At 40.5% G+C, this 26972-nt stretch overlaps 1 protein-coding gene across 2 annotated transcripts in view; it reads right to left on the bottom strand.

Moving 5' to 3' along the window:
• Positions 1 to 19966: 19966 nt before the first annotated feature.
• SNTG1 (syntrophin gamma 1) overlaps positions 19967 to 26972 on the bottom strand; it is a 208556-nt gene continuing 201550 nt past the window's right edge. For both annotated transcript variants that reach the window (XM_033155183.1, XM_033155182.1), the window contains exons 18-19: positions 25089 to 25199; positions 19967 to 20463 (exon numbers count right to left, since the gene is read on the bottom strand). In XM_033155183.1, coding sequence (XP_033011074.1) covers positions 20269 to 20463; positions 25089 to 25199 — 306 coding nt within the window. In that variant the 3' untranslated portion in view covers positions 19967 to 20268. The remainder of the gene's footprint in view (positions 20464 to 25088; positions 25200 to 26972) is intronic.

The raw sequence follows: 26972 nt of genomic DNA, 5'->3' as shown, positions 1-26972 counted from the left end.
TACACACTTCCACTACATATGAGCAAATTCCCCTTTCCCAGTGTTACAGAACCAACCATTCCCATTTCTTGTTGTGCATAGCTTATCTATTTACCATGGGTCAAATATCATAGTGTGTCACTGCTGGTTACCTACACTGGCCTGAGGTTGGGTGGTGGGGAGGTACTTGGGGGCATGTGAGGGCACTGTCAGAATCCAATATGCCTTCTAGTGTACCCACGTGGCTTTGACCATGCTGCCATCCTGTTGTGCGCTGCCCCATCCAGGTTTCTAGACAGTGGCTCCTTCTCGCCATGCATGCTGCTATTGGATTTTAAAATGATGATGGAATGAGGCTTGACAAAATCAAAATAGGAGTAAGAGTTGGAAGCGCTCACATCTCACACTTCCCAAACCAGCCTCTAGGGCCAACAGGTTTATGGGATGATCATTTAGGAGCAGAACAGGTTGACTTTATAGAACAAGATCCCTGCATTATTCCTTATTATTCACTTTCCTATCACTCCTTATTGCTATTGACATCAGGCAGATGCCTTTGCTGTACTCTTTTTTTTTTTTTTTTTGGTGTCTGCTTACAACATTATTTGTTTCAGCAAGCCTATCCAGACATGCAGAATGTTGTCATATGCGTTAACCTCATTTTGGCTTACTGTTAATTTTAATAATCCCTAAAAGGTTTGTAACTACCTGTTTTTGTCTTTCGTTGACAATTTTAACGTGGCTTGTATTTTGTTATCCTCTTGGAGGTTTTGTTACAAACAAACAGTATATCCGTTTTGTTAAATAAAAATAAAATGAATATTTTTGCATTAGGGTGCATATAAAAACATGGTTGCGGAAGAAAGTCGACGGCAGGAGAAAGTGAAGGAATGCATTGACCTCATGGAATTGGCAGCATTTATTAGTAGTAGTATTGGTATTAGTATTTTGCTAAAGTTTCAGTGGGACTGGGTAACAGCCAGATTTGCCATGAAAGTAGAAATTGCTTCAGGTGGCCAAGCCATTACCCATCTGTCAGCATGTGGCTTGTGTCATTATTATTAGTGAAAGCATGAAGCAGGTTGTGCTCTATACTTGAATGTTACACACTAACTAACTCTCCATCTTTTAAACTATCCTGTTACATAGAAGCTGCTGGCATGGCATCAGTTTTTGAAACAGATTGGGGGGGGGGGGAGCCAGCCAACTGCTTCCCAAGAATCAGTCTGTGTGCCATCACTGCTCATGCTCTCCCAAAGGTGTGATGGGAAGGAAAGAGAAGAACTTTGCCCTCCCATGAGTTGCTCTGCTTCCTAAAGTTTGTGCTGTTAGTGGGACTAACATCAGTTCTTGATAAGTTCAGGAAACAGGAAGAGCTGCTCAGTGTTTCACCTATATACCAGCCGCTTACCGGTACTTTTTGGCCTGTATCTTACATTTTCTCCAAAATGTTCCTTCTTCAAAGAGGACTTTGTGATCAAAGCAGACGTGTTTCTTTTTGCAATAGGAATTTGTTTGCTTGCTTTCCCCCAGTAAGCTGATATATGTGAAATACAGGAAGATGATCTGCATCATAACCGTTTTGCTGAGAAAGGTTAATAGCATGCTTATTAAAGTAGAGATGGTTTTCTGCATTCTGTTTCAGTGTGACATTCAGATGCCATAAGTTGCCCCCATTAGATATTTTGGAGCAGCACTGCTAAATTATTTTAGCTCCTTTAAATTCCTTAACTAGCAAAAGGTTATACCAGAGTTCATGATTGTGGCTTTAATTTCACTGGAAAAGATACAAGATCACTTTGGAAATCTATGAAGAATTTTGTTTAATATCTCTTCTTCTGTGGCCTGGGAATTAAAAATAATATGCTTAGATGGAAATAAAGTGTAGACTATTAGGAGCTATGCATTAAAACTGTTTTACTAGAAGAGCATCATATTCTAATGGTATCATTGCACTTTTTAAATTGAATTAAATCACATGGATCAAATAGCCATTTATCTGGTCAGAAGGGAATTACTCGGCACACAGTGAACTGAAGAATTGCAAAAAGAGGAACAATTCCTCCCAAATAATAATTTTCACGTGAGCCATGGTCGGCAGCTTGAGTGATTCAGATGCTATCACCTTTGCAGCTACTGCTCTTTCAACAAACTATCTTGAAAAGGAAGCAACTGCCTTAAATATATTCAGATGATACAATTTCACAGTTATCATTGTATTACTGCACACATACTTTTCATACATGACACACACACAAAGGGGCTCCAGGCAGATTAATGGAAACTAGACCCTTCTGCTGACTCCATGTTTGATGTCATGAGCACACACACGCACACACACACACAATTTTCAATGTCCCCCTGCTTCCTTGCCCACCCCACCCCCCAATATCAAATGGGGATGCAGGAAGTAGGGAAGTGCATGGCATCTTGGGTGAAGCCAGGATGGGATGCAGGCTCCTACTGAGAACAAATCTGGGTCATAGACCACAGTACCACTATTTTCTTTTTCGATAAAAGAACACTGTGTTTGACACTGACTTCGTATTGGACATGTTTATTTTCAAAAGCATGTCAGGCATCCACACACAGTGATCCTTTAAATTTTTCTTTTCTTTTCGCCCTGTGATAATACAGCCTGAAGATATATTTCAGTAAATTTGATAACAAACTGTTATTGTAAAGTGTTCATGATCTTGGATATCTGGTAGCTATTAACTATTATACATTACCATGGTGACATTTATATGGTGTTATGGGGTTCTCATCAGACAATATTGCATTTCCTGAGAAAGGTTCAGCTTGAGCACAGTTCTGCTCCTTGTTGCTTGACTTCCGTAATATATTCTTGGATAGAAATATACGGAGAAAAGTGGAACCCAGTGGCAACAAAGTGTTGCAGTATGGAGTGCTCCTGGTTAGTGTGCCATTCAGTCATCTATACCCTCCCCCAGTATATTTATTTGATTCTTTCTGTTATTGTGCACCACCCCTAACAATTAGCACTGCATGGCCACAGGGTATGCTCTTTGGGCTGTTTTGGAGTTCCCCTCTTAGGGTCTCCCACCTCCTCAGCCATATATTTAAAATTGTGAAAACCTTTGACACCCCTTATGGATTTTTCGAAAGCTTTTTCTATACACTTCCAAGAAATTTTGGGTTCCCCACAAGTCTTCTCTTGACCCCTGAATGGTGATGTTTTGTCAAATGTAAAGTCAGGCTAGCTGACTTTTGTCACCAGTCTGAGCAGCCTTGAGTATGTGTAGGCTTCCTTGATGTGGTCCAGGAGGGCTCTTCTTATGTGCTATCAATAGAACATCTATATAATCATATAGCAAAAGAAGAGCTGTAGAAGGGAGGACAGTAGCTCTGTGGTAGAGGTTGCACCCAGAAAGTTCCAGGTTCAATCCCTGGCACCTCCGAGTTTGGCTGGCAGAATCTCCTAACTGAAATCCAGGAGAGCCATGACCACAGTCTATTGACAATGCTGAGCTAGATGGGCCCATGCTGTGACTCAGGGCAAGCCAGCTTCCTATGTTCCTAAAGAGAGATATAACAATATATATATTAAAAAAACACTAAGAGAAGAATCCAATGGTGCTTGGAATGGTGGCTGAGAGGCCACTAGATGCTGTAGGCTTCCTTCTCTGCTCCCTGAGAGAAAGATTTAGTTCCAGGAGGCAGTGGTGGAAAGCTCTGCCATATCACTATTCTGCTCCAGCTCTATGTTCACTTGTTATATTTGTCTATATTAGTGTATTCTCAGGCAGGGATAGCCCAAATACTATATAAACGGGGGAAAATAATATATTGAATGAGGCCCTTATAGGTTTTCAGTGATTTCAGTTCTGTGGCCTTAAAAATGTATGAAAAAGAATCAATTACTAAAGAAATAAAACCACAGTACTCAGTAAATATTTTGGAGTACATGTACGCAGACACAAACAAATAACTTCAGAGCAAAAGAATAATCAACAGAAGTGTCTGCGATACATGAAGATTTGATGAGGAGTGTATGAGGAGAAAGCTGGTCTAAATGCTGAAATCTAATATGTGATGTGAGGGGAGATATTCTGTATTCTTTATCTGTTGCACTTTGTAAACTAGAGAGCTGGCAAAGAAAGCTGGCTAATATGCACAAAAGTAGCAAACTTGTTTGCCAGGTCCTTTGATACTTCCTAAAGAATTATTCACCCTCTCCAAAAACAGCCGTACAGATTGCATCACAACCCTAAACAGATTAAGGGAAACGTTTATCCCCAATCCAAAGAAACAGCACATTCAGCTTTAATGACAAGCATGAAACATTCACCAAAATGCAACAAAACAAAGCACCTACACTCTACACAGAGTTTAGTTTGAGATATCCTTTATTAGACCAATGTGTTCATGTATGCTGTTTCTAACTAACTGAAAGTGAGCAGATTAATATCTTGGTATATGTATGGATGTAGAATGACAGTTTTGTGAGACTCCCCGCCCCAACACAAAGTAGGTATTATTCATACAGACTAGGTCCCTGATTAGTTGTGGTAATGAAGTAAATAAATTGGGAGCTATATACACTGGTTTGGATTCAAATGAGTGTGAGGTTCTTCTGACACCATCAACACAACCAAGTTAGTAAAAACCTTCAAGCTTTTAATTTTTCTCTCAGTAGTCCAGCAAATGCATACAAGGATCTGGGAGAAGCCTTGGTTATGGGCTATATATGATGGAAATATCACAGAAATGGGCACTGTATTACATAAAATGATTCAGGTTTTGTATGGCCTTTAACAACCTTATGGTGGATAAGCTTATTTATCAATAACAGGTCCCAAAGCCTCCCAAACAGGGGTGGGCCTTGGTAATATGCCCCCCTGTGCAAGGCCATTTTGTTCCCTCCCCCTCCCCCCCAGCCCTCCTCCTTTCTAAAGCCCAGTAAGGAGGTAGGAGGACTCTAGGACCCTGTCAGAGCAATCATGCCTCCTTCCTGAAGCCTGGGAAGTACTTACCAGGCTTTGCAAAGGCACCCTTCTTGGCTGCACACCTGATGCAACTGCACTGCACACTGCCCAAAACCCACCCTGCTCCAAAACCACAGTTTGAGAGAATCCTTGCAATGGATTGTAATTACTGCTCTTTCTGCTACTAAAGGATATAACAGAAAGGGTTGTATCCAATGTGTTAGCCTGCTAGAACCATTGCACAAGAGCTTGTCATACTGAAACAGTTGTGGCTAGGTATTTTATTTTTCTGTCCTCTACAAACTGTGCATATAAATACCAACTGCCTGCTTGCCCTGTAGCATAAGACAACCTGGTATCAGAACAGGTTCAGTGCTAACTCTCTGCAATGCTGTGTTGTATACAACTCAAAATCTTTATGCGTTGTAGACAGTAAATCCTTTGGAAAAATGTCGATAACTGCTTTGTATGGTCATAATGTCTATTTCTGTGAGGATCTAATCCCAAATCTCTCTCTCAGAGGACATGAGTGACCACCACAGGCAGACAAAGGTACCAGTCCCTTGACATCTCTTCCAACTAGTCCTTTGAGACCATCTCAGCATTCCATCCAGCATTTATTTGAAGCTTTTTTAAATATCTTGACGTGCCAACAAGAAAGGACATTGGCAATCTCTTTCCTTGCCCTTGCCCTTATAGCCCTCTTTGAGCCAGAAATAAAACCCTGTTCTCAAAGAAGATTCTCTATCTGCATACCTATAACGCTGATTTTTTATAATTACCTTTAAATTTTACTGTACCTGTCTACTTGTCTTTGACTTTCCTGCAGTGACATTTCAGGATTTCTTGTGACAATTGCCACATCATCCGCAAACAGATGTATTGTGTGTTCTTCATCATTGAAGCTGACATCATTAATTTAAACTCAGATACAGTAAACTAATATCTGAAGAAGTGTGCATGCACACGAAAGCTCATACCAAGAACTAACTTAGTTGGTCTCTAAGGTGCTACTGGAAGGAATTTTTTATTTTATTTTGTTTTATCATTAATTTTGTTATTGCTCCTTATTGAAATTGCCAGAGCTGCAATAGACAGGGCAAAGAGCAGGAGCCATAAAGGACAACCCTGTCCTGTTCTTTGCAGAGTAACAGGGAGATTAATCCTATCCAAGCATACTAAGACTCAAATTCTGGACTTTAAGAAAGCCGACTTCAGAAAGCTTAGGGAAATGCTGGGTGAAATCCCATGGACAGAAATACTAAAAGGGAAAGGAGTTCATGATGGTTGGGAGCTTGTTAAAAGGGAGATATTAAAAGCACAACTTCAGGCAATACCAGTGAGACGGAAACATGGAAGGTGCCTAAAGAAGCCAGGGTGGCTATCTAAATAACTTTTAATTGAGTTAAGATTTAAAAGGGATATGTACAAAAAATGGAAAAAGGGGGAAACCACCAGAGAGGAATTCAAACAAATAGCCAGCATATGTAGAGACAAAGTCAGAAAAGCTAAAGCACAGAATGAACTCAGGCTTGCTAGAGAGGTTAAAAGCAACAAAAAGGGCTTTTATGGGTATGTCCGTAGCAAAAGGAAGAACAAGGAAACAGTGGGGCCACTTAGAGGAGAAGATGGTGAAATGCGAACAGGAGACAGAGAAAGGGCAGAACTCCTCAATGCCTTCTTTGCCTCAGTCTTCTCCAAGAAAGAAAACAATGCCCGACCTGAAGAATATGGAGCAGATGATTCAGCAGGGGAAACACATCCCAGAATAAGTAAGGAGGTGGTACAGGAATACTTGGCTAATTTAGATGTATTCAAGTCTCCAGGGCCAGATGTACTACATCCAAGAGTATTAAAATAACTGGCAGAGGTGATTTCAGAACCACTGGCAGTAATCTTTAAGAATTCCTGGAGAACAGGCGAAGTGCCAGCAGACTGGAGGAGGGAAAATGTTGTCCCTATTTTCAAAAAGGGGGAAAGAGAGGACCCAAACAATTACCGCCCAGTCAGCCTGACATCAATACCAGAAAAGATTCTAGAGCAGATCATTAAGCAAACAGTCTGTGAGCACCTAGAAAGGAACGCTGTGATAACTAAAAGTCAGCATGGGTTTCTGAAAAATAAGTCATGTCAGACTAACCTGATCTCATTTTTTGACAGAATTACAAGCCTGGTAGATGAAGGGAATGCTCTGGATGTAGCCTATCTTTTCACAAGGCCTTTGACAAGGTGCCCCATGATATTCTTGTAAAGAAGCTGGTAAAATGTGGGTTAGACAATGCTACCATTCAGTGGATTTGTAACTGGCTGACTGACCGAACCCAAAGGGTGCTCATCAATGGCTCCTCTTCATCCTGGAGAGAAGTGACTATTGGGGTGCCACAGGGTTCTGTCTTGGGCCCAGTCTTATTCAACATCTTCATCAATGACTTGGATGATGGGCTTGAGGGCATCCTGATCAAGTTTGCAGATGACACAAAATTGGGAGGGGTGGCTAATACCCCAGAGGACAGGATCACACTTCAAAATGACCTTAACAGATTAGACAACTGGGCCAAAGCAAACAAGATGAATTTTAACAAGGAGAAATGTAAAGTACTACACTTGGGCAAAAAAAATAAAATTAAAAAAATGAAAGGCACAAATACAGGATGGGTGACACCTGGCTTGAGAGCAGTACATGTGAAAAGGATCTAGGAGTCTTGGTAGACCACAAACTTGACATGAGTCAACAGTGTGATGCAGCAGCTAAAAAAGCCAATGCAATTCTGGGCTGCATCAATAGGAGTATAGCGTCTAGATCAAGGGAAGTAATAGTACCACTATATTCTGCTCTGGTCAGACCTCACCTGGAATACTGTGTCCAGTTCTAGGCACCACAGTTCAAGAAGGATACTGACAAGCTGGAACATGTCCAGAAGAGGGCAACCAAAATGGTCAAAGGCCTGGAAACAATGCCTTATGAGGAATGGCTTAGGGAGCTGGGTATGTTTAGCCTGGAGAAGAGAAGGTTAAGGGGTGATATGATAGCCCTGTTCAAATATATAAAAGGATGTCATATAGAGGAGGGTGAAAGATTGTTTTCTGCTGCTCCAGAGAAGCGGACACGGAGCAATGGATTCAAACTACAAGAAAGAAGATTCCACCTAAACATTAGGAAGAACTTCCTGACAGTGAGAGCTGTTCGGCAGTGGAATTTGCTACCAAGGAGTGTGGTGCAGTCTCCTTCTTTGGAGGTCTTTAAGCAGAGGATTGACAGCCATCTGTCAGGAATGCTTTGATGGTGTTTCCTGCTTGGCAGGGGGTTGGACTGGATGGCCCTTGTGGTCTCTTCCAACTCTATGATTCTATGATCTATTTGTCCTGATAACTTCTCCCAGCTCTTTGCACTGCTGCTCAAGTGTGCACCAAAACCTTTGACTCATATCTTGTTCTGTATAACATCAATTTAATAAATGAGCCCTCCAAATGTTGCAATGTTTTTTGACCATTGGAAGTAATAATGGGCATAAGCATCTTTTAAGTTTTTCAAAAAATATAGTATTTATTCAACACTTGTCTAGTGTTTTCTGAGATTTGTCTGTTGGGCATGAAACCCATTTTATCTCTGTGAACATATGCCCCAATTCAGCTATAACGGAAATAAACATTATTAGAATTACACTGTGTGGCATACGTACACAATAATATAATTACATTGAAAGCATACCTAGGAACTCATGTTAATTTAGTAGAATTTACCAGTACTTCTGTGTAGACAGATTTATTATTGGGCCATAGGTAAATTTAGTTTTGAATGAGTACCCCCAAATCATGAGCTACTGCCTGCTCCCATTAAAATATAAATTTTATTTAAATAATTAATGTTTTAAAAATCAGGATAGGAAATTTCTGAAGGCATTTCTTTTGCTATTTCTAGCTCTTGTTTAACTTTCACTACTCAAGCCCATATCAGCAATTCTATGAAGTATAATTCATGCGATAAGCACTGGGCATTAGGTTCTGTAAAAGCAGTGAATTTTCAGCTTGTTGGAGGCAGACATGTAGTGTTGTCAACTAGCAGGACACACATTCATTCTGTGTGCCTTATCATGGTCTCTGACCAATTTTTTTCTTACTTAATAGCACTTATAACTTTTTGGAGGAAAAGCTGGAACTGTTCCCCAGAAACACGTGCAGCACTTCTGCAGTAAGTTTATTTTGACAGAATGTCTCTTGCACCATGATGAATAATATACTTCAGCATTCCAATGCCTGGAACAGTTGGGATTTTTTTCAAGGCTATAATTCTTTCATTTGTTTGTTTCCATGTATTAAGGGATATGTGATGTACACAATCCATGTGCTCAACTTGTCCTTTAAAAAGTGAGGAAAGCACAAGCATGAAGCTGTTTCGCCTTTTCAGCAAACAATGTCCTGCCATTCAAGCCCTCTTAAATGTGAAATTGATTGGATCCAATTACAAGCATTCTGTGGTCTAATCAATTTCATCATTCCCAACTTGCGTGAAACAATGCATACATGTGAGTGGCTGTAAATTAGATGAAGGAACAAACACATTTCCCCCATTCAACAATATATATATAGGTTCCCCCAATTATATAATTATGAATTTAGCAATTCTAGGTTAGGTTTGTTATCACATTAGTGCTAAATTGTTCCCATTGCCCCTTGGAAATTAAAAATCTGTATACAGCTGCAGAGGCATGTAATGTTTAGGTGTAAGATTATGGTTTGTATAGTTAAATTTTCCACAATGTATTATTGCTAGCATGTATGCTGTCAGTATAATTCAGCATGTATAATTCAGCATTTTTTTCTTTGAACACCTTGGAAAGAGTCATGCCAGCTCTATAGCTGTATGCTAAACAAAATGTTTAATATTAGCTACCATACAGACAAAATGATGAAACTATTTGCAAAGTTTTAAGGATATAGCAATGAAATCTTTCAACAATATGCTAAAAATATGATAAAGCAGAAACTCAGAGATAATTCATTTTCAAACCCTGCATTATCACAATTATTCAGGCTGGAAGAAAAAGATATGACAGACACTGGGGTATTGTTTCCCTATTGTCAGTGACATTTAATGATGTAAAATGAGTGATCTGAAGTCATCACACTGCAAGTTCTCCCATCCCTAGTAGCAAATAAAGTAGAGAAGAGCCAAAGAAACACACAAAGCATCAGATATAATATCCTAATTAGGCTGATTAGCCTTCAGGAGTGTGGTTCTCTTCAGATGTTTTGGATGACGAGCCCTATTGTCCAAGCCACCACAAGGCCCTCAGTTTGCATGGCTTTTTTCCTTTCTCTTTCAATAGTAATTTACCACACGGTAGCCTAGTTGGCTAGTTTTTATTCCTACCAGTTTTGCTTGTACTTCTACAAACTTTGGGGTTTCCCTTAAGCTCATTCATATTTCCCCTTTTGTGGATGAATGGTGTCGATTTTGGCTAGCACTTGGCGAACTGAGATGGTGATGAATATATAGGCTTCTTCCATCTGTTCTGTACTAGTTACCTCACTTACAATATTGTTTTCCCCAGGAAGGGACACGCCAGATGAAGACTTTGGTCCTCGGAGGTCCTCTGACATTTCCTTCGGTTTGAGGAAGAGGCGATTGTAAGGTAGGGCACTGCTTGCACTTCAGAGCTTAATACGTACTACAGAGTAAGATGATCAAATGAGCTGTATACTTAAATACATAGCAGGCAGCTAGGTTTTGTTTTTGTTTTTTGCTTTTCCTTAGGTAAGTAGTGTGTTGGGGAGCCCAATTCTCAGACTGAAGGCAGTATGTGTGAAGCGGAGGCTCACTTTTCCATTCCCTGGCCAAGAACCCCTGCCTTGCTAAAAGCATTAGAAAAAATGCCCATCGGCACCAAAGGAGACTCTTTTACCACCAAGCCCTTTTTGGGCTTGGTGGTGGGGAGATCACCATTCTAATCCTGGTGGGGGAGTAAAGAGATAAGCTTCTCCCACCTTCACTCTGCTGTTACAGTGAGAATTCAGCTTCCCCATCCCTGTGTTTACTTAAGGGTGTTGGAATGATTATATAATATGGTTGCAGAGTTAAATGTTCCTTATTTAAACCTGCACAGCGGCAAACGGATTGCTGACTCGTTTGAGTCCTTCATCCTTTCTTGATTGTCAACCCCTTTGTCCCTGTTAAAATAAAGAGACAAATGAATCTGATTAATAACCAAAATAAACTAATTTACTGGCAGATTCATTCATGTACATATTTAGGTTACAAAACAAAAGATATAAACTATATAAACTGAGATACTCCATCAAAGCATCTACAACCAGCAGCAGCAGCCTAACCTAACCCACGGACCTCACTGACAGATTCATAGATGGCAGTTAGTCATCTCATGGGATGTTGAATTGACTGACATATCCCACAAAGGGAACATATGGTACTTAGCTGCCTGATACATATTTAAGTGCACACCTAGTCTGGATGAGAATCTACAAACTGAGCCTGAATCCTAGCAAGATGGAGGCGGTGTAGGTGAGAGGCTCCTGAGTCCAGATAATTGGTCAATTGCCTGCTTCAGATGGGGTTGTATTCTCCCTGAAGGAACAGGTTTGAAGTCTAGGGGTGCATCTGGAGTCACCTCTGCCACTAGAGGCCCAGGTGCCCCCTCAGTAGTTAGGAGTGCCTTCTACCAGCTTGGGCTGATAAGACAGCAATTTCTATTCCTGGACCAGGATAACCTGACTATTGTCACCCTCTGCTGGATACCTCAAGATTTAACCACTGTTGCAATGTGCTTGATATGTGGCTGTCCTGGAGATTGACCTAGAAGGTGCAGCTAGCACAAAATGCAGTGGCTCAGCTGCTTACTGGGGCAGAGTATCAGAATCATATTACACTGCTGTTGAAAGAATTGCACTGCCTGCCCACCTAGCAGTTCAAAAGCAAGTCAAAGTGCAAGTAGATAAATAGGTACCACTCTGGCGGGAAGGTAAACAGCGTTTCCGTGCGCTGCTCTGGATCACCAGAAGCGGCTATGTCATGCTGGCCACATGACCCGGAAGCTGTACGCCAGCTCCCTCGGCCAGTAACGCGAGATGAGCGCCGCAACCCTAGAGTCAGACACGACTGGACCTAATAATCAGGGGTCCCTTTACCTTTACACTATAAGCAGGAGGTCCAACAAGGATAGCTTTTTGAAAAAATTATCTCACACTGATATACCAACTTGAAAACTGCATTGTACAGAAGAGGACTTCCTATTGATAACTTCTCATCTGTACAGTGCAAGGATTGGACCTTTAATGGCATCCACCACTTGGAATGCTTGTTATGTATCAGATGGTCAATCACTTCTCAGCCTTTGGGCTAAGATCAAGTGGTGTGTGTGTGTGTGTGTGTGTGAGAGAGAGAGAGAGAGAGAGAGAGAACTTAATTGTTCCATTTCTTTCATTTATGAATTTCATCCCATGAAACATATTAGCATTAAAAATCTCAGCAATAAAAACACCTGTAAATGCAGTTTCTAGTCTGATGCAGATAGCCACACATCATATGCCCAAAACAAGTTGTTAAAAAAGTATTTTATTTTTTCTTTTCATGATTACAAATCAATGAAACAAAACCAAACAGAAGGAAATGTTTTATTAGTAGTTCATTAATGAGTTTAAACAACTAGATGTCTTTGAGTCACAAAACACTACAAAGAGCAACAAACATAACTAAAAATGAAATAAATATCTAGATTGTTTGATCTGGTATTTTAAACTTCAGTATTTATAAAATATATAATACTTTATATTACATTTACTCTGTCATTTCCCCCAACCACAAATTAAAACTCATGAAATATTATCAATGTACAAAGCGATGAGAATAAGCGAAAATCAGATAATTTTAAGGTCTGGGGAAAAATAGCTGATACGATTTTATTACTCTATGTCAAGATTGTGCATCTGCTGCAAAAATAGTCATTTCCCCAACCAATATATACATATTTTACTTAGAATTATATCTTAAAGCAAGTGTAGAATATACCATAAAATATAGAAATAAAGTTGATCTACATTTTGTTCTGAGGGATTGTTATTTACTTGAAGTTAGGTTTGGAACATTTATTTGGAGTGGCTCAAAGTCTCAGATCAATCCTATTTCTAAAAAGGTCATAGATTATTACTGTAAACCAGGCATCTATTGTTCAAATTGTTTTGAGCCACACTTTGGCTGAAATCCTGTGCTCAGTTACATTCATGCAAGTCCAATTTAATTGAAGAGGAGTTATGCACAGGCAAACCTGCTCAGTATTTTAGTCTGGGGCTCGCAAGATCACCACATGTTCTATGATGGCCTCCATGCCAAAAGGAAGAAAGCAGATAGATACATGCACACTGTTATGTGGGAATACAAATTTAATGCTTGAAATGAATTTGGCAACTCCGGTGGATATTGGAGCTCATGCATCAGTTAGTATTACACAGCTGGGGTGCCTGTTTGCAGAAACAAAATGGAAAAAGTAAAAAAAAAAATTAAAAAAATCCCCAATTTAAATAAATTGGTTTTGGCCATAATGAAATCTCTGGTCACTTCCACAAGGATATCATTTCCTAAGACTGGCCAATTTTTCTCTCCATGAAGACTAAATACTTTTTTTCTCTAGAACATGATTCATGTAAGCCTTTAAAAGCATGCACAAGATTATTCCCACTGATGGAAATCATTACAGCACATGCATGGAGTTGCACATGTATTCAAATGCTTTGCCAGCATAGGAATGAGGCCCCCCTCCCCCAGACATTTTTAAAACCACCTTCATCTGCCCTGTGCTCCATTAATGTCTTTTATGGATTCATACAAAAAGAAAGATTAAGTTCTAAAGTGGAACATATGCATGCAGATAATTCATTCAAGTCTACCTATCTTGATTTCCTTCGCTATTTTCAGTTAGGAACTTCAAAATCTTTAGGCACCGATTCCTTTCACTCCTCTGAGTAAAACAACATGGCTTAATATGTAATCATGAAGATTGCTGGTTATGAGTGGTTCTGAAAAGTTCAAGAGAGTCTACAATTCCCATCATTACCTATACTAAGTTATCTGATCAATACTTGATGGAACAAGGTTTAATAGAACAATGCCTTGAATCTTCAGAGGATAATATTCAATCTAAGTTTTGTGAGTGGTTCTTGAAGCAGAATAATGTGTGGCATTTGCATTTTACAAATTTTACATATCAATTCAGATTGATATGACGAAACAACCCCTAAGTTTCAAGTTAAGGATTACCAAGCTATTCTCATCAAGCTAGCTCTATCTAATTAGACTTGGATCCAAAGGCTGCATATGCACCACGGCTTTCCAGTCTATTTCCCACTGGACCTTTCCCAGCTCCTTCCCCTTTCTGCTTCCCCACGAAAGCTATCTTGAGAATTGGGGAACCCTCTAGAGCAGTATATGATGCTTCAGGGGAAATTGGTGGGGGAAGGAAAAACAGGCAGTCAACCTCCCTTCCCCCTTGCCGTCATGCAGGAGTGTGCTTTGAGCTCATGCATGCTGCTTATTGGATCCTAGCCTAGTTTTTACACAGAGTTTCTGCTGGCAATTACAACCCCAAAATACAGCTGTGCAACTTATAAAGAATTATATGGAAAAGGGTGTTAATCTTTCCAGTGCAATATTATCTGCAGGATATTCATATTCCATAATTTCATTACACACAACTCACAGAGCTTTCATGAAAGTTAATGCATGTTCCCGTGGTCCCAATGTCATTGGGGCAATAGCTGCCAGATTTTAAGGTTCACAACCCAGCTTTAGCTACATCCAGCAACAGGGGACCCACTTCTATATTTCTAAACCATATATGTCTAGCTTCCTGCAATCAGATATTAAGGAGAGAAAGCAGGGGACTAATGTACATTTATGTTCGCTCTGGGGAAGCTGTGATTCTCCAGATGTTGTTCAACTCCAGATTCTATCAGCCCCAGCCACCATGGCCAATGATAATGAAAGATGGCAGTTGGAGTCTGACAACATCTGCAGGGCCACAGGGCTCCCTGCCCTGATTTAAATGTTGAACAGCAAGATGAAATTTTTGTAGATGTAGTTTCCTCATGTAGTGATGAAAAAACATGCTCTTGATGAAGTTCCCAATTCTATAAAAGGGGTCATTTGTTGTAACCAAATACACTATTTTTTTTCTCCTAAACACACACACACACACACACACACTGGTGATGTCACTGCTGTGAGCCCATATTTGGTCAGGATATGACTCATCAGTTGTAGACCAAAGTTCTCAGGAATGCACATACTCAGGACATTCTTTATCATATTCACTGACAACAGGTGGTGTGAACTTAAAAATCACCCAACTGATTTTAACCCTTTTCTAAGTTGTGGGGTTTTTTTAATAGTCACAGGGCATGAGCCAATACACTGGGAACTACTGCCTGGAAAAGCTAAAAAGACATAACAAGCAATGGCACAACTCTGGCCCATATGGACCTCAGGATTGCAGTTAGATTCACATATGTTGAACAGTTATTTAGAGGTGCCACCAGAATTTAGTTCAGTTGACCATCTGCTTACTGGAATTAGCTTAAAAAATTATGTATTACGTATCACCAAACTGTAAACTGAATTACCACATGCATAGTATCTTCAGGATAATCTGGGCCGCACAATTGCAAACAATATGTAAAAAGGAGACTCTCTCATGATTCTGCCATGGCACTTTGCATTATATGAATGGATGCTTTCACAAAATGAATGCAATCACGACCCTTAACTCACTTACACCAGTCAGAGCTATAGCTTGATGGTAGAACACATTTTTCATACAGAAGGTCTCGGGAGCCATCCCCACCATCTCTAGCTAAATAGATCTCTGGTAGCAAGGCCTTGAAGCTACCTGACTCAGTATAAGTCACATTCTTACTTCATATGAGTGACCATATGTATTTAAAAATAAGAATCTTGAGTTCTACTTTTCTGTGTTACAAGCTTATCTTGAAGATGCATTTGTTATGGTACCAAAACTACTTTTAATGAATACCTTGAGTTCAGCAGCTTCCTTATTTTTGTAGTAGTTTCTAAAGAAAACCACAGCATTTTAAATAATAATAATAGAAGGGTGAACTTATCACATCCATACTTGCCTCCCAAAGACAGGTACAAATAAATAAGGCAGCCCTAATGATGTCAGATATCTAAGCTGCCACAAGGTAGCCATTATTGTTTGAAAAATACAACTACATGAGTCATCTCCTAATTATATAGCAGACCCATTTGTAATCTATGTTATCTTTTGGTCTGTTATAGTTTCAAGAATTTTGCTTTTGGCTTCAGAAAGTAGGCAGTTTAGTTGCCATTATGAGAAGCTATTAGTATGAGGATTACTGTAATAGTATAGCAAGACTGATACTTTTAAGGCACAATCATGATCATTCCCATTAATGAGTGCTAATCCCCATATCAGCTTCAAAGTGAGCGAGTGACTTTACTATTCTTAAGTGCATGAGAAGTAAAAGCAACCATATACTTTGCTTGCCATTGATTCTACTGAAGTCAGCAGGCAAGATTTTGCTACTGACTTAGGGCTCCAATGCCAATCGTTCAGATCTCTCCAGTGTCACATTTTCACAACAGAGTCTTTAGATTACATGGAGTACTTGGAATACCTTGGTTCCTAGTTTAGAGAATTCAAATATGCCACCTTGTACAATATTCATCTTGTATAACTATACTCTCACACATATTACTCTGAATTTGTAACTGGAAACAATATTGAATAGATTTATGAATTGGATTTGATGCACAAATTGGCAATGTGATATGTGTGTGTGGTCTTCTGAGACCGAATTTTAAAATATTACTGACTCTATTGCATGATTCTCAACATGCTGCATGGTAATGAAGGATCCACAGAACCATGATACTAGTTATATGAATTCAATACATATTATCATATTCATTTAAACATCCTGCCTTTCCTTCAAAGCCCAAGTTGATGAGTTGAAACATTTGAGCCTGGTATTGGCTCCAATTAGTGACTCATTCTTATGGATACTTTGGACCATGTAACATCAAATGTAGTCACTGTTTCCTTCTTAAACTTCGTTATTTCCTTCACAGCTAATTTCAGCAAGAACTACAAATTATTGAATGATTAGTTCATAAAAATATTGCACAGGGATAGTTAAATAGCAGCAGGTTACCATTCTGGTATAAAATGTATATGTGCTACATGTATATGCGACATGAAAACTGTCAGTTACAAGCTTCAGTTTAAGATAGTACAGGTACAGTGGATCCTTGGTTCCCAAACTTAATCCGTTCCGGGAGTCTGTTCAATTCCTGAAACAGTTCGGGAATCAAGGTGCAGCTTCTGATTGGCTGCAGCAGCTTCCTGCAGCCAATCAGAAGCCGTGCCAGATGTTTGGCTTCCAAATAACATTTGAAAACCAGAACAATTACTTCCAGTTTTCATTTGTCCAGGAGCTGGAATGTTCAGCTCCCAGCGTGTTCGGGAGCCAAGGTTCCACTGTATAGCATTGGCACATCTCATTTTATCCCGTGATCACATGGGCAATGGGACTTTTAAAACTCACGTCCCAAAGAAAACTCCAGCAAAGCAACTTACAGTAAAAGGGACAGAGATGAGGCAACTTTTCTGGAAAGTAAATATAAAAAGGACTCTCTGCATGTATAGATCTCAAATCTCCCTGCACAAAAGGCAGAGATGGACAACCCTTATTTGTGTTGAGGGCCACATTGTCTCAGGGGTAATATGTTGGAGGCTGCATGCTGGTAGTGGATGGGACTGCAGCCACCAATGGGGAAACTGGAGCCAAGAGTGGGTGGAGCCAACTCCCTTTCCCTCCCTTTTGGCCACTATTTTCTCTCTCTCTCCTTCTGTTACCTCATTTCCCACTGGATTGTTCCCCTTTCCCCCACTTGTATGAAATTGTATGAAATTAGATGAAGGACCTTGGTGTTAAGGGCAATGGGGAACAATTTTCATGGTTGAAAATACTTATTTGCATCAATTTGAATCTGGCTTATAAACATAATTGTGCACTGGATTGTACTCAGTGCAAAACTAAGCTCCTTTCAGGGAGGGAGGGAGGGAGGGAGAGAGACAGAGAGAGAGAGAGTTTTTCCTAATGGCTCTTTGGAACCTCATCAGTGTTGTATGCACTGTACATATATAGTAGATCAAATTTTACACTTTTTCTAGATTCATCATTAAAATACAATTCTTAAAAATACATGTAAAGCATATTACCCTTTTCAGACATTTTACAGATGAAATCAGTGCATGTGGGAGGGATTATATCTCAGCGGAAGGCTCTCCCTTCCAATGTATGTTTCTTATACTATTTGAAAAGACCCCAGTGCATGCAAAGAGGGCTCTCTTATAATATTACGGCATGCTGCTTTTCCAGAGTTGCCGAACAGATGAAGAATCCTCTGCATGTACAACTGTATGTATGGAGGTCTTTGCAAATGGTACAATGAATGCATGAACAATGGAGGCAGAGCCTGCTGGCTTCATACATAAAATATCTGAAAAGGGCTTATTGTCTTACCCTGTGGGCTAGTTTTACATGACACAACACTGAATGCCATTTTAAGAGTTTGCTAAAACTTTCCAAGTTTCACTTCAAAAATTGGGATGTTCCATTTAACCTACAAGAAAGCTTGCTTTTTGTAAGGTCATTTTTAACAGCTGTTAATTAAAATACAAAAGAGTAAATGAATTCTATTTCTTGGTTTCCTGTTGGTAATATGAAAATCAAATTTAAAAGTGAAGCCTTGTGCGACCTTTATTGTGCCTGTAACAAAATATAATACTTGGGATTTGAGAACAAAGCCTGGCAGATTAAAAGACACTTCACTATAAAACTGAATAATAAAAGACATAATTAAACAGGTTTAACATTGGTTTTGTAATTCATTCATAATTAAAACAATTCTGAATGTTAACAGATTTTTTACTAACAACGGAGAATCTGTATGTAGAAAGAAAGCAAAGGGAAAAGGGGGAAAAGGTTTTGTTGGCTTAAGACCGTGATCCTCAAACAACAATTTCTGGGTAGCTCTAATTAGCTGAATGGAATTACTCCAGAATTGAGGCCTAGGCCTAGGTCTCACAAAAAACAGGTGAACCTGTGTTTCGTCTCTACCACTTTAGGCTCTGAGGTGAAGGCTCATCAAGATGTGATGATTCTCCATGAAAAATATTCACAAAGAAAGAAAATTAGTATGTCATGTTGAAGGCTATGCTATCACCATTCATGCTCACATAGAGTTCACTACATGCCGTGATTCCTCCCTCTCCATATGCAGTAGTGGCTGGTGCAGCAGCATGTGGAAGCTGTGTGTGCTGTGTTTCTGACTTGCTTTCCCTAAGGCATGCATCTCTACTGGTTACTGGATAGGGAGTGGGAAGGCAGCTAGGAGCAGGTGTGATTAAGAGCAGCAGCAGAGGCAATCCAATATGCCCAGCACTGTGCCTGCACCACCCTGGTCTCTCTGCTGCCTCCCCCCCCCCCCGGCTGCTACTGCCTGTATCAAAGAACACTGAATTTTGAGAGCCCCAAACTGCAATTTGATAATTCCACCTCATTTGCTGTTTGTGGGAGCAAGAGCTAAGTGGCTTAAGTACTAAAGGCTTCAATAGCAGATGGCTTCATTATGCTTACATTTCCTTTTAAAAAACATGTTGACCTAATATGGCTATACTATTATCATTATGATAATGGGATGGAACCAAAATTAAGAATGAAGATGATTCTATGTCAAAAGGGCACAAATATGAATTTGCAACAGTACTTAAGGTGCTTTCTTTTCTAAGGAGATACAGTAGCATCTTTTTGCATTTACTTCCTTGTTGCTACACACTGATCCCTCTTTGCTTGCCATTTATAGTCTAGCAAGAGGAAATGAGTTCTGATCCAGAACTTGGTAGGTTGTCATATAAAAACATCTGGAAAGAAAATGTCTATTATTATGGAGATTTGAAAATTGTATTAAATACTTAAGTGCAGCGCTGTATCATTTGTTTATTTCTGTTTCTTTTGTTTCCAGTGTCATTCAAAACACAATCAGATTATACTATAAAAGCATCTTCATCCACCTCAGAGATTTCTGCTTGGATTATGTACCGATGCCTTGTAAAATTGAGACTTAATTCACGATGCCATGTGACTATACTCTGCTGACAACTGCCACTTGTCTCTTGAGTCAGTTCTCTTGCTTGCTGTTTGTTCTCCAAGAGAACTGTCTGATGAATGTTTCATATACATAGTTTCATGTACTCCTGGAAAGTGGCAAGTGCAGAAATGGGAGCCATCAAGTCGTATACTTCAATTTGCTAGTGCCAGAAGATGTAGCAACAGCAGCACCAGTAGTAGCAGCAGCAGTAACAGCAGTAGCAGCAGCTGTGGCCTGACTGCCAACGTAGAGTGGGTCCAAACAGGCCACTTTGGCCGCAAAGAAGGAGTGGATACAATGCAGGACTGCAAACAGGTTGGAAAATTCCAACTCCTGAAAGTGAAAGCAAAGAAGTCAAAGGTAAGATTAGGCCACCTTTTCATCTTCCACAGCACACACAGCACTCTGTTGTAGAGACAATCCAACAGAGGTTTAACCAAGTCAAGGATGGTCATTCATCACTGTGGAAAGCTGAAGTGTTTGTTGGCCAATGAAGAAGCATCTCCTTTGGATAACATGCACTCAAATATTCGAGTGGAATGCTACAGCAATTTTATATTGGACGTTTGTGACAATGAATGCTAGAAACTAAGCCATGACTTAGCATGGAAAAGAAAATTTGTTGAAGAACTAGAAAGAAGAAAGTTAAATTCACTGTTTCTTTATTTCCACAATCCATGTGCTGACTCATCCCCCTGCCCCTCTGGTAGGCAGAGAAGGATAAAAGGAAGTGGAAACCAATCAATGGGCTTGAACTGGCCACAATGTTATTGAAAGAACATGAAAATCCTTCAGAATTTCTACTAGAATCCTTCAGAAAATTGTGATCATGTCACAGTTCTATTACTTTCCCCATATTTTCCAACATTGGAAAGAGATCACTGTGGGATGGGCTGAGGATATCATCAATATGCTGATGACGTAAAACAGATCCAGGTGAACCATTTTTCAAAACTTGCTTTTGACTATGACTGTTATTGATAATGGTAATGTATATTTTATGGGGAGGGGTTGTAAACCCCTTAGAACAGGGGTGGTCAACCTTTTTATACCTACTGCCCACTAATGCATCTTTCTTGATGGTAAAATTTCCTTACTGCCCACCAGTGCTCGATGGAAGGAGGATTCAATTTGTGCCGTAGAACCCCCTACCGCCCACCTAGAATCCTGAAACGCCCACTAGTGGGCAGTAGGGACCAGGGTGACAACCCCTGCCTTAAAGGTTCTATTTATAGTTAATTGGTATACAATTTTTGTTAAATAAAATAACATTGGGGGGGGATCTTACTCCATGTTTGGAATTAGCAGAGTGATGGATGAGTGACATAAACAGATTGGTCTAACTTTTGCCTAGTATTTTATAACTAAAAGTAATGGAAAACACACAAAGACTTAACAAAATATGATGATATTCACTCTCCACAATGCTGGCATCATTTAAGTTGTTACATCTTCTGTGAACCCAGGAACAAAACAGAAATATCCTATTAGCTAAATGTGGAAATAGCAAAGAGGATGTGAACTTAAAAGACGTGTTTTCTGGGATTCTTTTTGCATGAAATATGAAGCACAGTGTCCCCAAAACAAATACAATTTTAAAAGGCTGATTTTGAGCTTTCAAAAACAGCATTATAGAAAGCTATCCTTTTAAAAAAAATTCTTTACAATCAAAGAGTGAGGAATACACACTAAGCAATTAAGCATGATGCTGCTGTATTTCTATAATGCACTTGGTAATTCTTAATTAAGGCTGCATTGTAAACAATGCCAAAATTTGGCTAGCTTTCTTGCTTTTCACCATAAATAGTAGACTAATGAGTCTGACATTCTCAAGGAGCATTTCACATTACTTCCTGATTTTTACTAATGTGTGCTTTGAATATATTGGATTGTAGCACTAAGTTAAAGTCACTTAATGGTACAATTGATCTGCTGGCAACTTGACTGCACAATAGATTACGAGGGGGAGAGACTGTGCCCAGCCCACCTTTAGCTTATCTAAGGGGGTGGCCAGGTACAGGCTGCCCTATTTGCTGACCATCGCATGATTTTTCACCCACCCAGTCTGTTAGTGGTCTGCTCAGTGGGAAGCAGACGTGTGACATATGGTCTTTGCTTCGGGGCCAAGGAGGAATTTTCTTCTGCAAGCAATTTGGCATGTTTCCACCTACCTCACAGCAACTGTTACAACTTTGGCGGATAAGGCATTGGGCTGGAGAATACACTGTTAAAGAGGTCTGGGAGGGGTGACTCTGTCCAGGAATCCACACAGGGACTGATGGGCCAATACACTCTCCAAACGGCAGCCTGTGCGGGGTTGTGGCACAGCACAGCATCAAACCCACTAGGTTCCTATCAACACAGGCGTTGTGAGGGGGGCCGGGGGGCCAGCTCGGCCCCAGGTCCCAGGGGAAGGGGTGACACTTGGGCTAGCCCCACCCTGCTGGTGGGCCCCGAGCAAGCCACGGAGTGAAGCTGCTCCACCCTGCGGCCCGTCCGGGGTCCGCCCACTGGCACCGCTATGGGACTGCCCCACCCCCAGGGGAGTGCCTCCACGCAGCAAAACTGCCCCACCCAAGAGGCTGCCTACACCTCTGCCTATCAAGTAGTAGGTGGGTTGCCTGATGCTGGATGCATGCCCAGTGCCTAAGCCAAACCTACCCTTTCCTGTAATCAATAAAGTTGTGGCCTAATTCAACCCAATACCAGTCTCCTGTGCTCATTCTTTCAGCCTTCCCTGTACCAGCTGAGGACATCATGTGCCTATGGCAGCAATCCTCTGTTGTGCAGCAGTAAATCTCACATTTCCAAAACCTGCATGTGAACCAAACACATGGAATTTGATCTGGAATAAACTCCTCTCTGAAATCTTTTATGAAATGTATCACAAAAAACAAGTTTATTATTGGCTGGTAATTCCCAATGAACCAAGACTTTTGCTTTACAACTATACCTGAGCAAGACTTGCTTTATCACTGAATATTATAAAACTAGATTTAGTGTTATTTTATGTTCAGTTGGTAACTAAAGTTTTATGTCCAAGCAGGCAAACTTGACTGATTGGTCAAATGTACAGGTGGCTGCTTTAATAGCATGGGCTTCTCACTTGTCAGGATCTATATATATTTCCCCCCTGTCAGAACTTAACTTACAATGGAGAAAGATTGCTAGACATACCCAGGTTAATGTTAGAGCTACTGGCCAATAAAATATTCTGTCAGTGCCTGCACATCAACCCACATTTGAATTCTCTGTTCTCGATTAAACATATAGGTATAAGTGCAGGTGAACAGGAATTTGCTTTTTTATGAAGTAAAGTCTGTTAGAAAATGTAAAATGCTCTGGCATGCTGCTCTATGCAACCCTGAGACGCATGCTCAAACACTTTTACAGAGAACAGGCTTTTACAGTAGTGCTTAATGCAGGAACAAGGCATCACATGTAATAATTTATCCTTTACTCACATGCTATGAGGAGGCACTAAAAAAGAACACATGGTTGCTGTCCCTTGCCCTATTTTCTTCCCTGTAGATAAGCTGTCCTGGCATCAGATGTCTCTTTGTGGGCTTGCAAGTTATAACAGAAGCATAAAACAAGGAGCTGCTTCTTCATAGCATGCAAAAGTCTAGGACTCAGACCAGAGCCACACAATTCAAAGGGTTGGTGCTGACCTTCAAAGCCCTAAACGGCTTCGGCCTTGTATACCTGGAGTGCTGCCACCCCCATCGTTCAGCCCGGACAATGAGGTTCAGCTCCGAGGGCCTTCTGGCAGCTCCCTCATTGCAGGAAGTGAGGTAACAGGGAACCAGCAGAGGGCCTTCTCGGCAGTGCCGCCCTCCCTGTGGAATGCCGTCCCATCAGATGTCAAGAAGAAACATAACTATACAACTTTTAGAAGACCTATGAAGGCAGACCTGTATTTTAAATGTTTGATGATTTTATATGTGTTGCAAGCTGCCCAGAGTGGCTGGAGCAGCCCAGCCAGATGGGTGGGGTATAAATAATAAAATTATTATTATTAAAGAAAATAGTCTTCATTCTTTCTGTTGCATATAACTCCACAATGTATAACCACAGCACATAGACAAATGCACTAGCATTCCCCCACCCACACCATAACTGTTGTTACCAGGTGGCTGAGAAGCAGGAATGGCATCAGTTTCCAGAAATAATACAGTAAATGAAGTAAGTATGTGGCATAATTTCACCTGGGTAGTTTAGTATTCATAGCATATGCTAAGATCTGCCAAACCACAACGTTGAAATGCATACCTAATAAATATCCGTAGCACCCTTTATCACAACGTATTGTTATGAGTTTGGGGGAGGGGCAGACTCTCCATAATCTCTATACCCAGTAAAGAGCTGGAATTTGAGCAAGCTCATGAATTCATGAGGTAAGAAAAGTTTGGTTAATTAAAGGCCAAGTGCTGTTGCATTCAGTTTAGGATCACAAGCCAAGGCAGCTTCACATAGGTAGCCAGAGATAAGCCAAGCCATTAACATGTTGATGGCCCATGATGGCATCCATCTGTCTCAAGTGTTATGTTAGGAGCACTCAAGTGACCTCCCCAGAGTACAAGCAGTGTGTATGGTTACAGCAACAGCCTTTTTGTATGTGTATTAAAAGACAGATAATACCTTAAATAACTGGACTAGCTACTGAGGGGCAGACTTCTACACTGAAAGAACTGTCCTCTCAATGTCCAGTTCCCTACTGAATGAAGACTACAATGCATCAACCTAGTTATTGGCTTGGCTTGGCTTTGCATGCAGCTCTGCCTGATTTTTAGTTTACTTTTTTCTAGTTCTCAGACAAAATAGCAACAGAACTGAGTGTTCATCTTGTTATTTAAGCATCAGTACATGAGCCACAAATTTTGTTGTCTTCCCTGCCCCTGATTACTTGTTCTAATATCCTTCAGACAAGGGAAACCTATTGGAGTTCTTGCTTTTACCTTTGCTTCAATCTGTTTAGTATCTGGATTTTGGAACAAAAATTTGATTTTGCTCTTGCCATCATCTGAAGACCCTTTAAGCTGGGAAAACTTGTACCGCCATAGTACAGCCTAAAAGGGGGGTGGGGGGGGAGAGAAGAAGAAGAAGAAAACATACACAGGAACATCAGCACAGAAAATATAAGCAGAGAAAAAGTCCTTCTAGGGAACTTTATAACCTACCAATGATAATAAAATTAAACAAGAGCAGTGTTCTCTGCTCTGAAGTCTCTTTGACCATAAAGCTGCATTACATTTTGACATTGTCTGGTTCAGAGCAGTCAGGCTGCATTTGTGAAATGTTCACTGAAATCCTTTTAGCTTCGCCTTACCCTGGTTAACAACAAAAGATAGAAGAAAAGAGAAGACCCCAATTTACACTATGTCAAGGATGTGGTAAATAAGCCAGACTTCATCTCCTGTCCTGAGCACCTATTTATTGCAGATTAACTCATTTCCCTAGTGCAAAGTTGGTGTTCTGATAACTTCCATTTCAATAAAATTGGCCAATTGGGCTGATGAATGTTATGTAATGGAGCAGGGTTTCCAAATGGCTTCCTACCAGAGGGGGAATACATAGGACTATCTTGTGCTTTAGAACTTTCTTCTACCCATCATTATCAAGCTATATCTGTATGTCCATTTCTAGGTGAGACAAATACACCAATCAGATTGCCACACATGGGACTTTGGCTTCATTCAGCTCTTGTTAAAGCAAAGAAACCATCCGTAATTCCAAAACTGTAACATGGGGCAATGGATCCAACTGCCTTTAGAGAAATTGTTCCCCAAAGAATGATGAAATATTACAAACTCTACCTATCAAGTAAATGCTTCGAAGCATCATCTACAAATCCTGACACCAAAAATTACAGCCTATTATTATTACTGGTACTCATTTAAGGTCCTAGGGCAGGTTACAACAATCTGAAACTTATTAAAAACCATTTAAAAACAAACAATTACAAATAATACAGACATTAAAAATAGGGTGGCCTCTAAAAATACACATCTCAGGTGTCAAAGGCCAGGGGAAAGAGGTAGCCCTTCAGCATTCACTGAATACGGGATGTGAATAAATGGTCGTCTTTAAGTTTTTGAGATGTAAACATGGGCTGCTATATGTATGCCTTATGAAGATATTCAAACATGAGAAGCATGCAACAGGCTAAACACATTCAGTTCAAGGTCTCTCCGGAGTCTGGTTGTGCAGAACTGTATGCATTTAAGCTTTCTTAATGCACTTTAGGGACACGGGTGGCACTGTGGGTTAAACCACAGAGCCTAGGCCTTGCCGATGAGAAGGTCGGTGGTTCGAATCCCCACGACGGGGTGAACTCCCATTGCTTGGTCCCTGCTCCTGCCAACCTAGCAGTTCGAAAGCACATCAAAGTGCAAGTAGATAAATAGGTACCACTCTGGCGGGAAGGTAAACGGCGTTTCTGTGCACTGCCCTGGTTCGCCAGAAGCGGCTTAGTCATGCTGGCCACATGACCCGGAAGCTGCACGCCGGCTCCCTCGGCCAGTAAAGCGAGATGAGCACCACAACCCCAGAATCGTCCATGACTGGACCTAATGGTCAGGAGTCCCTTTACCTTTACCTTTAATGCTCTTTAAGTCAGGATGGGGCCTACCACCATGATCCTGTTCCGCATTCCATTGTACATAGTTTGAATATTTGCATGGGGCTACTGTTAACTGGCCATGAGCCAAAATGTACTCTTATTTGCTTGAATTGTTTGGAATTAGTAAGACCAAGATACTGTCCCAAACTCTGCCCATTTTGAGGGTTGCAATGGAGTCACACAAAATAGTGGAGCTATGGGTCAACAGTGCTTGTTTTTC

Source organism: Lacerta agilis, chromosome 7 (assembly GCF_009819535.1).
Source record: "Lacerta agilis isolate rLacAgi1 chromosome 7, rLacAgi1.pri, whole genome shotgun sequence".
Classification (NCBI taxonomy): Eukaryota; Metazoa; Chordata; class Lepidosauria; order Squamata; family Lacertidae; genus Lacerta; species Lacerta agilis.
Note: the sequence above shows the minus strand (reverse complement) of the source record. Positions and strands in the feature narration are given on the sequence as shown.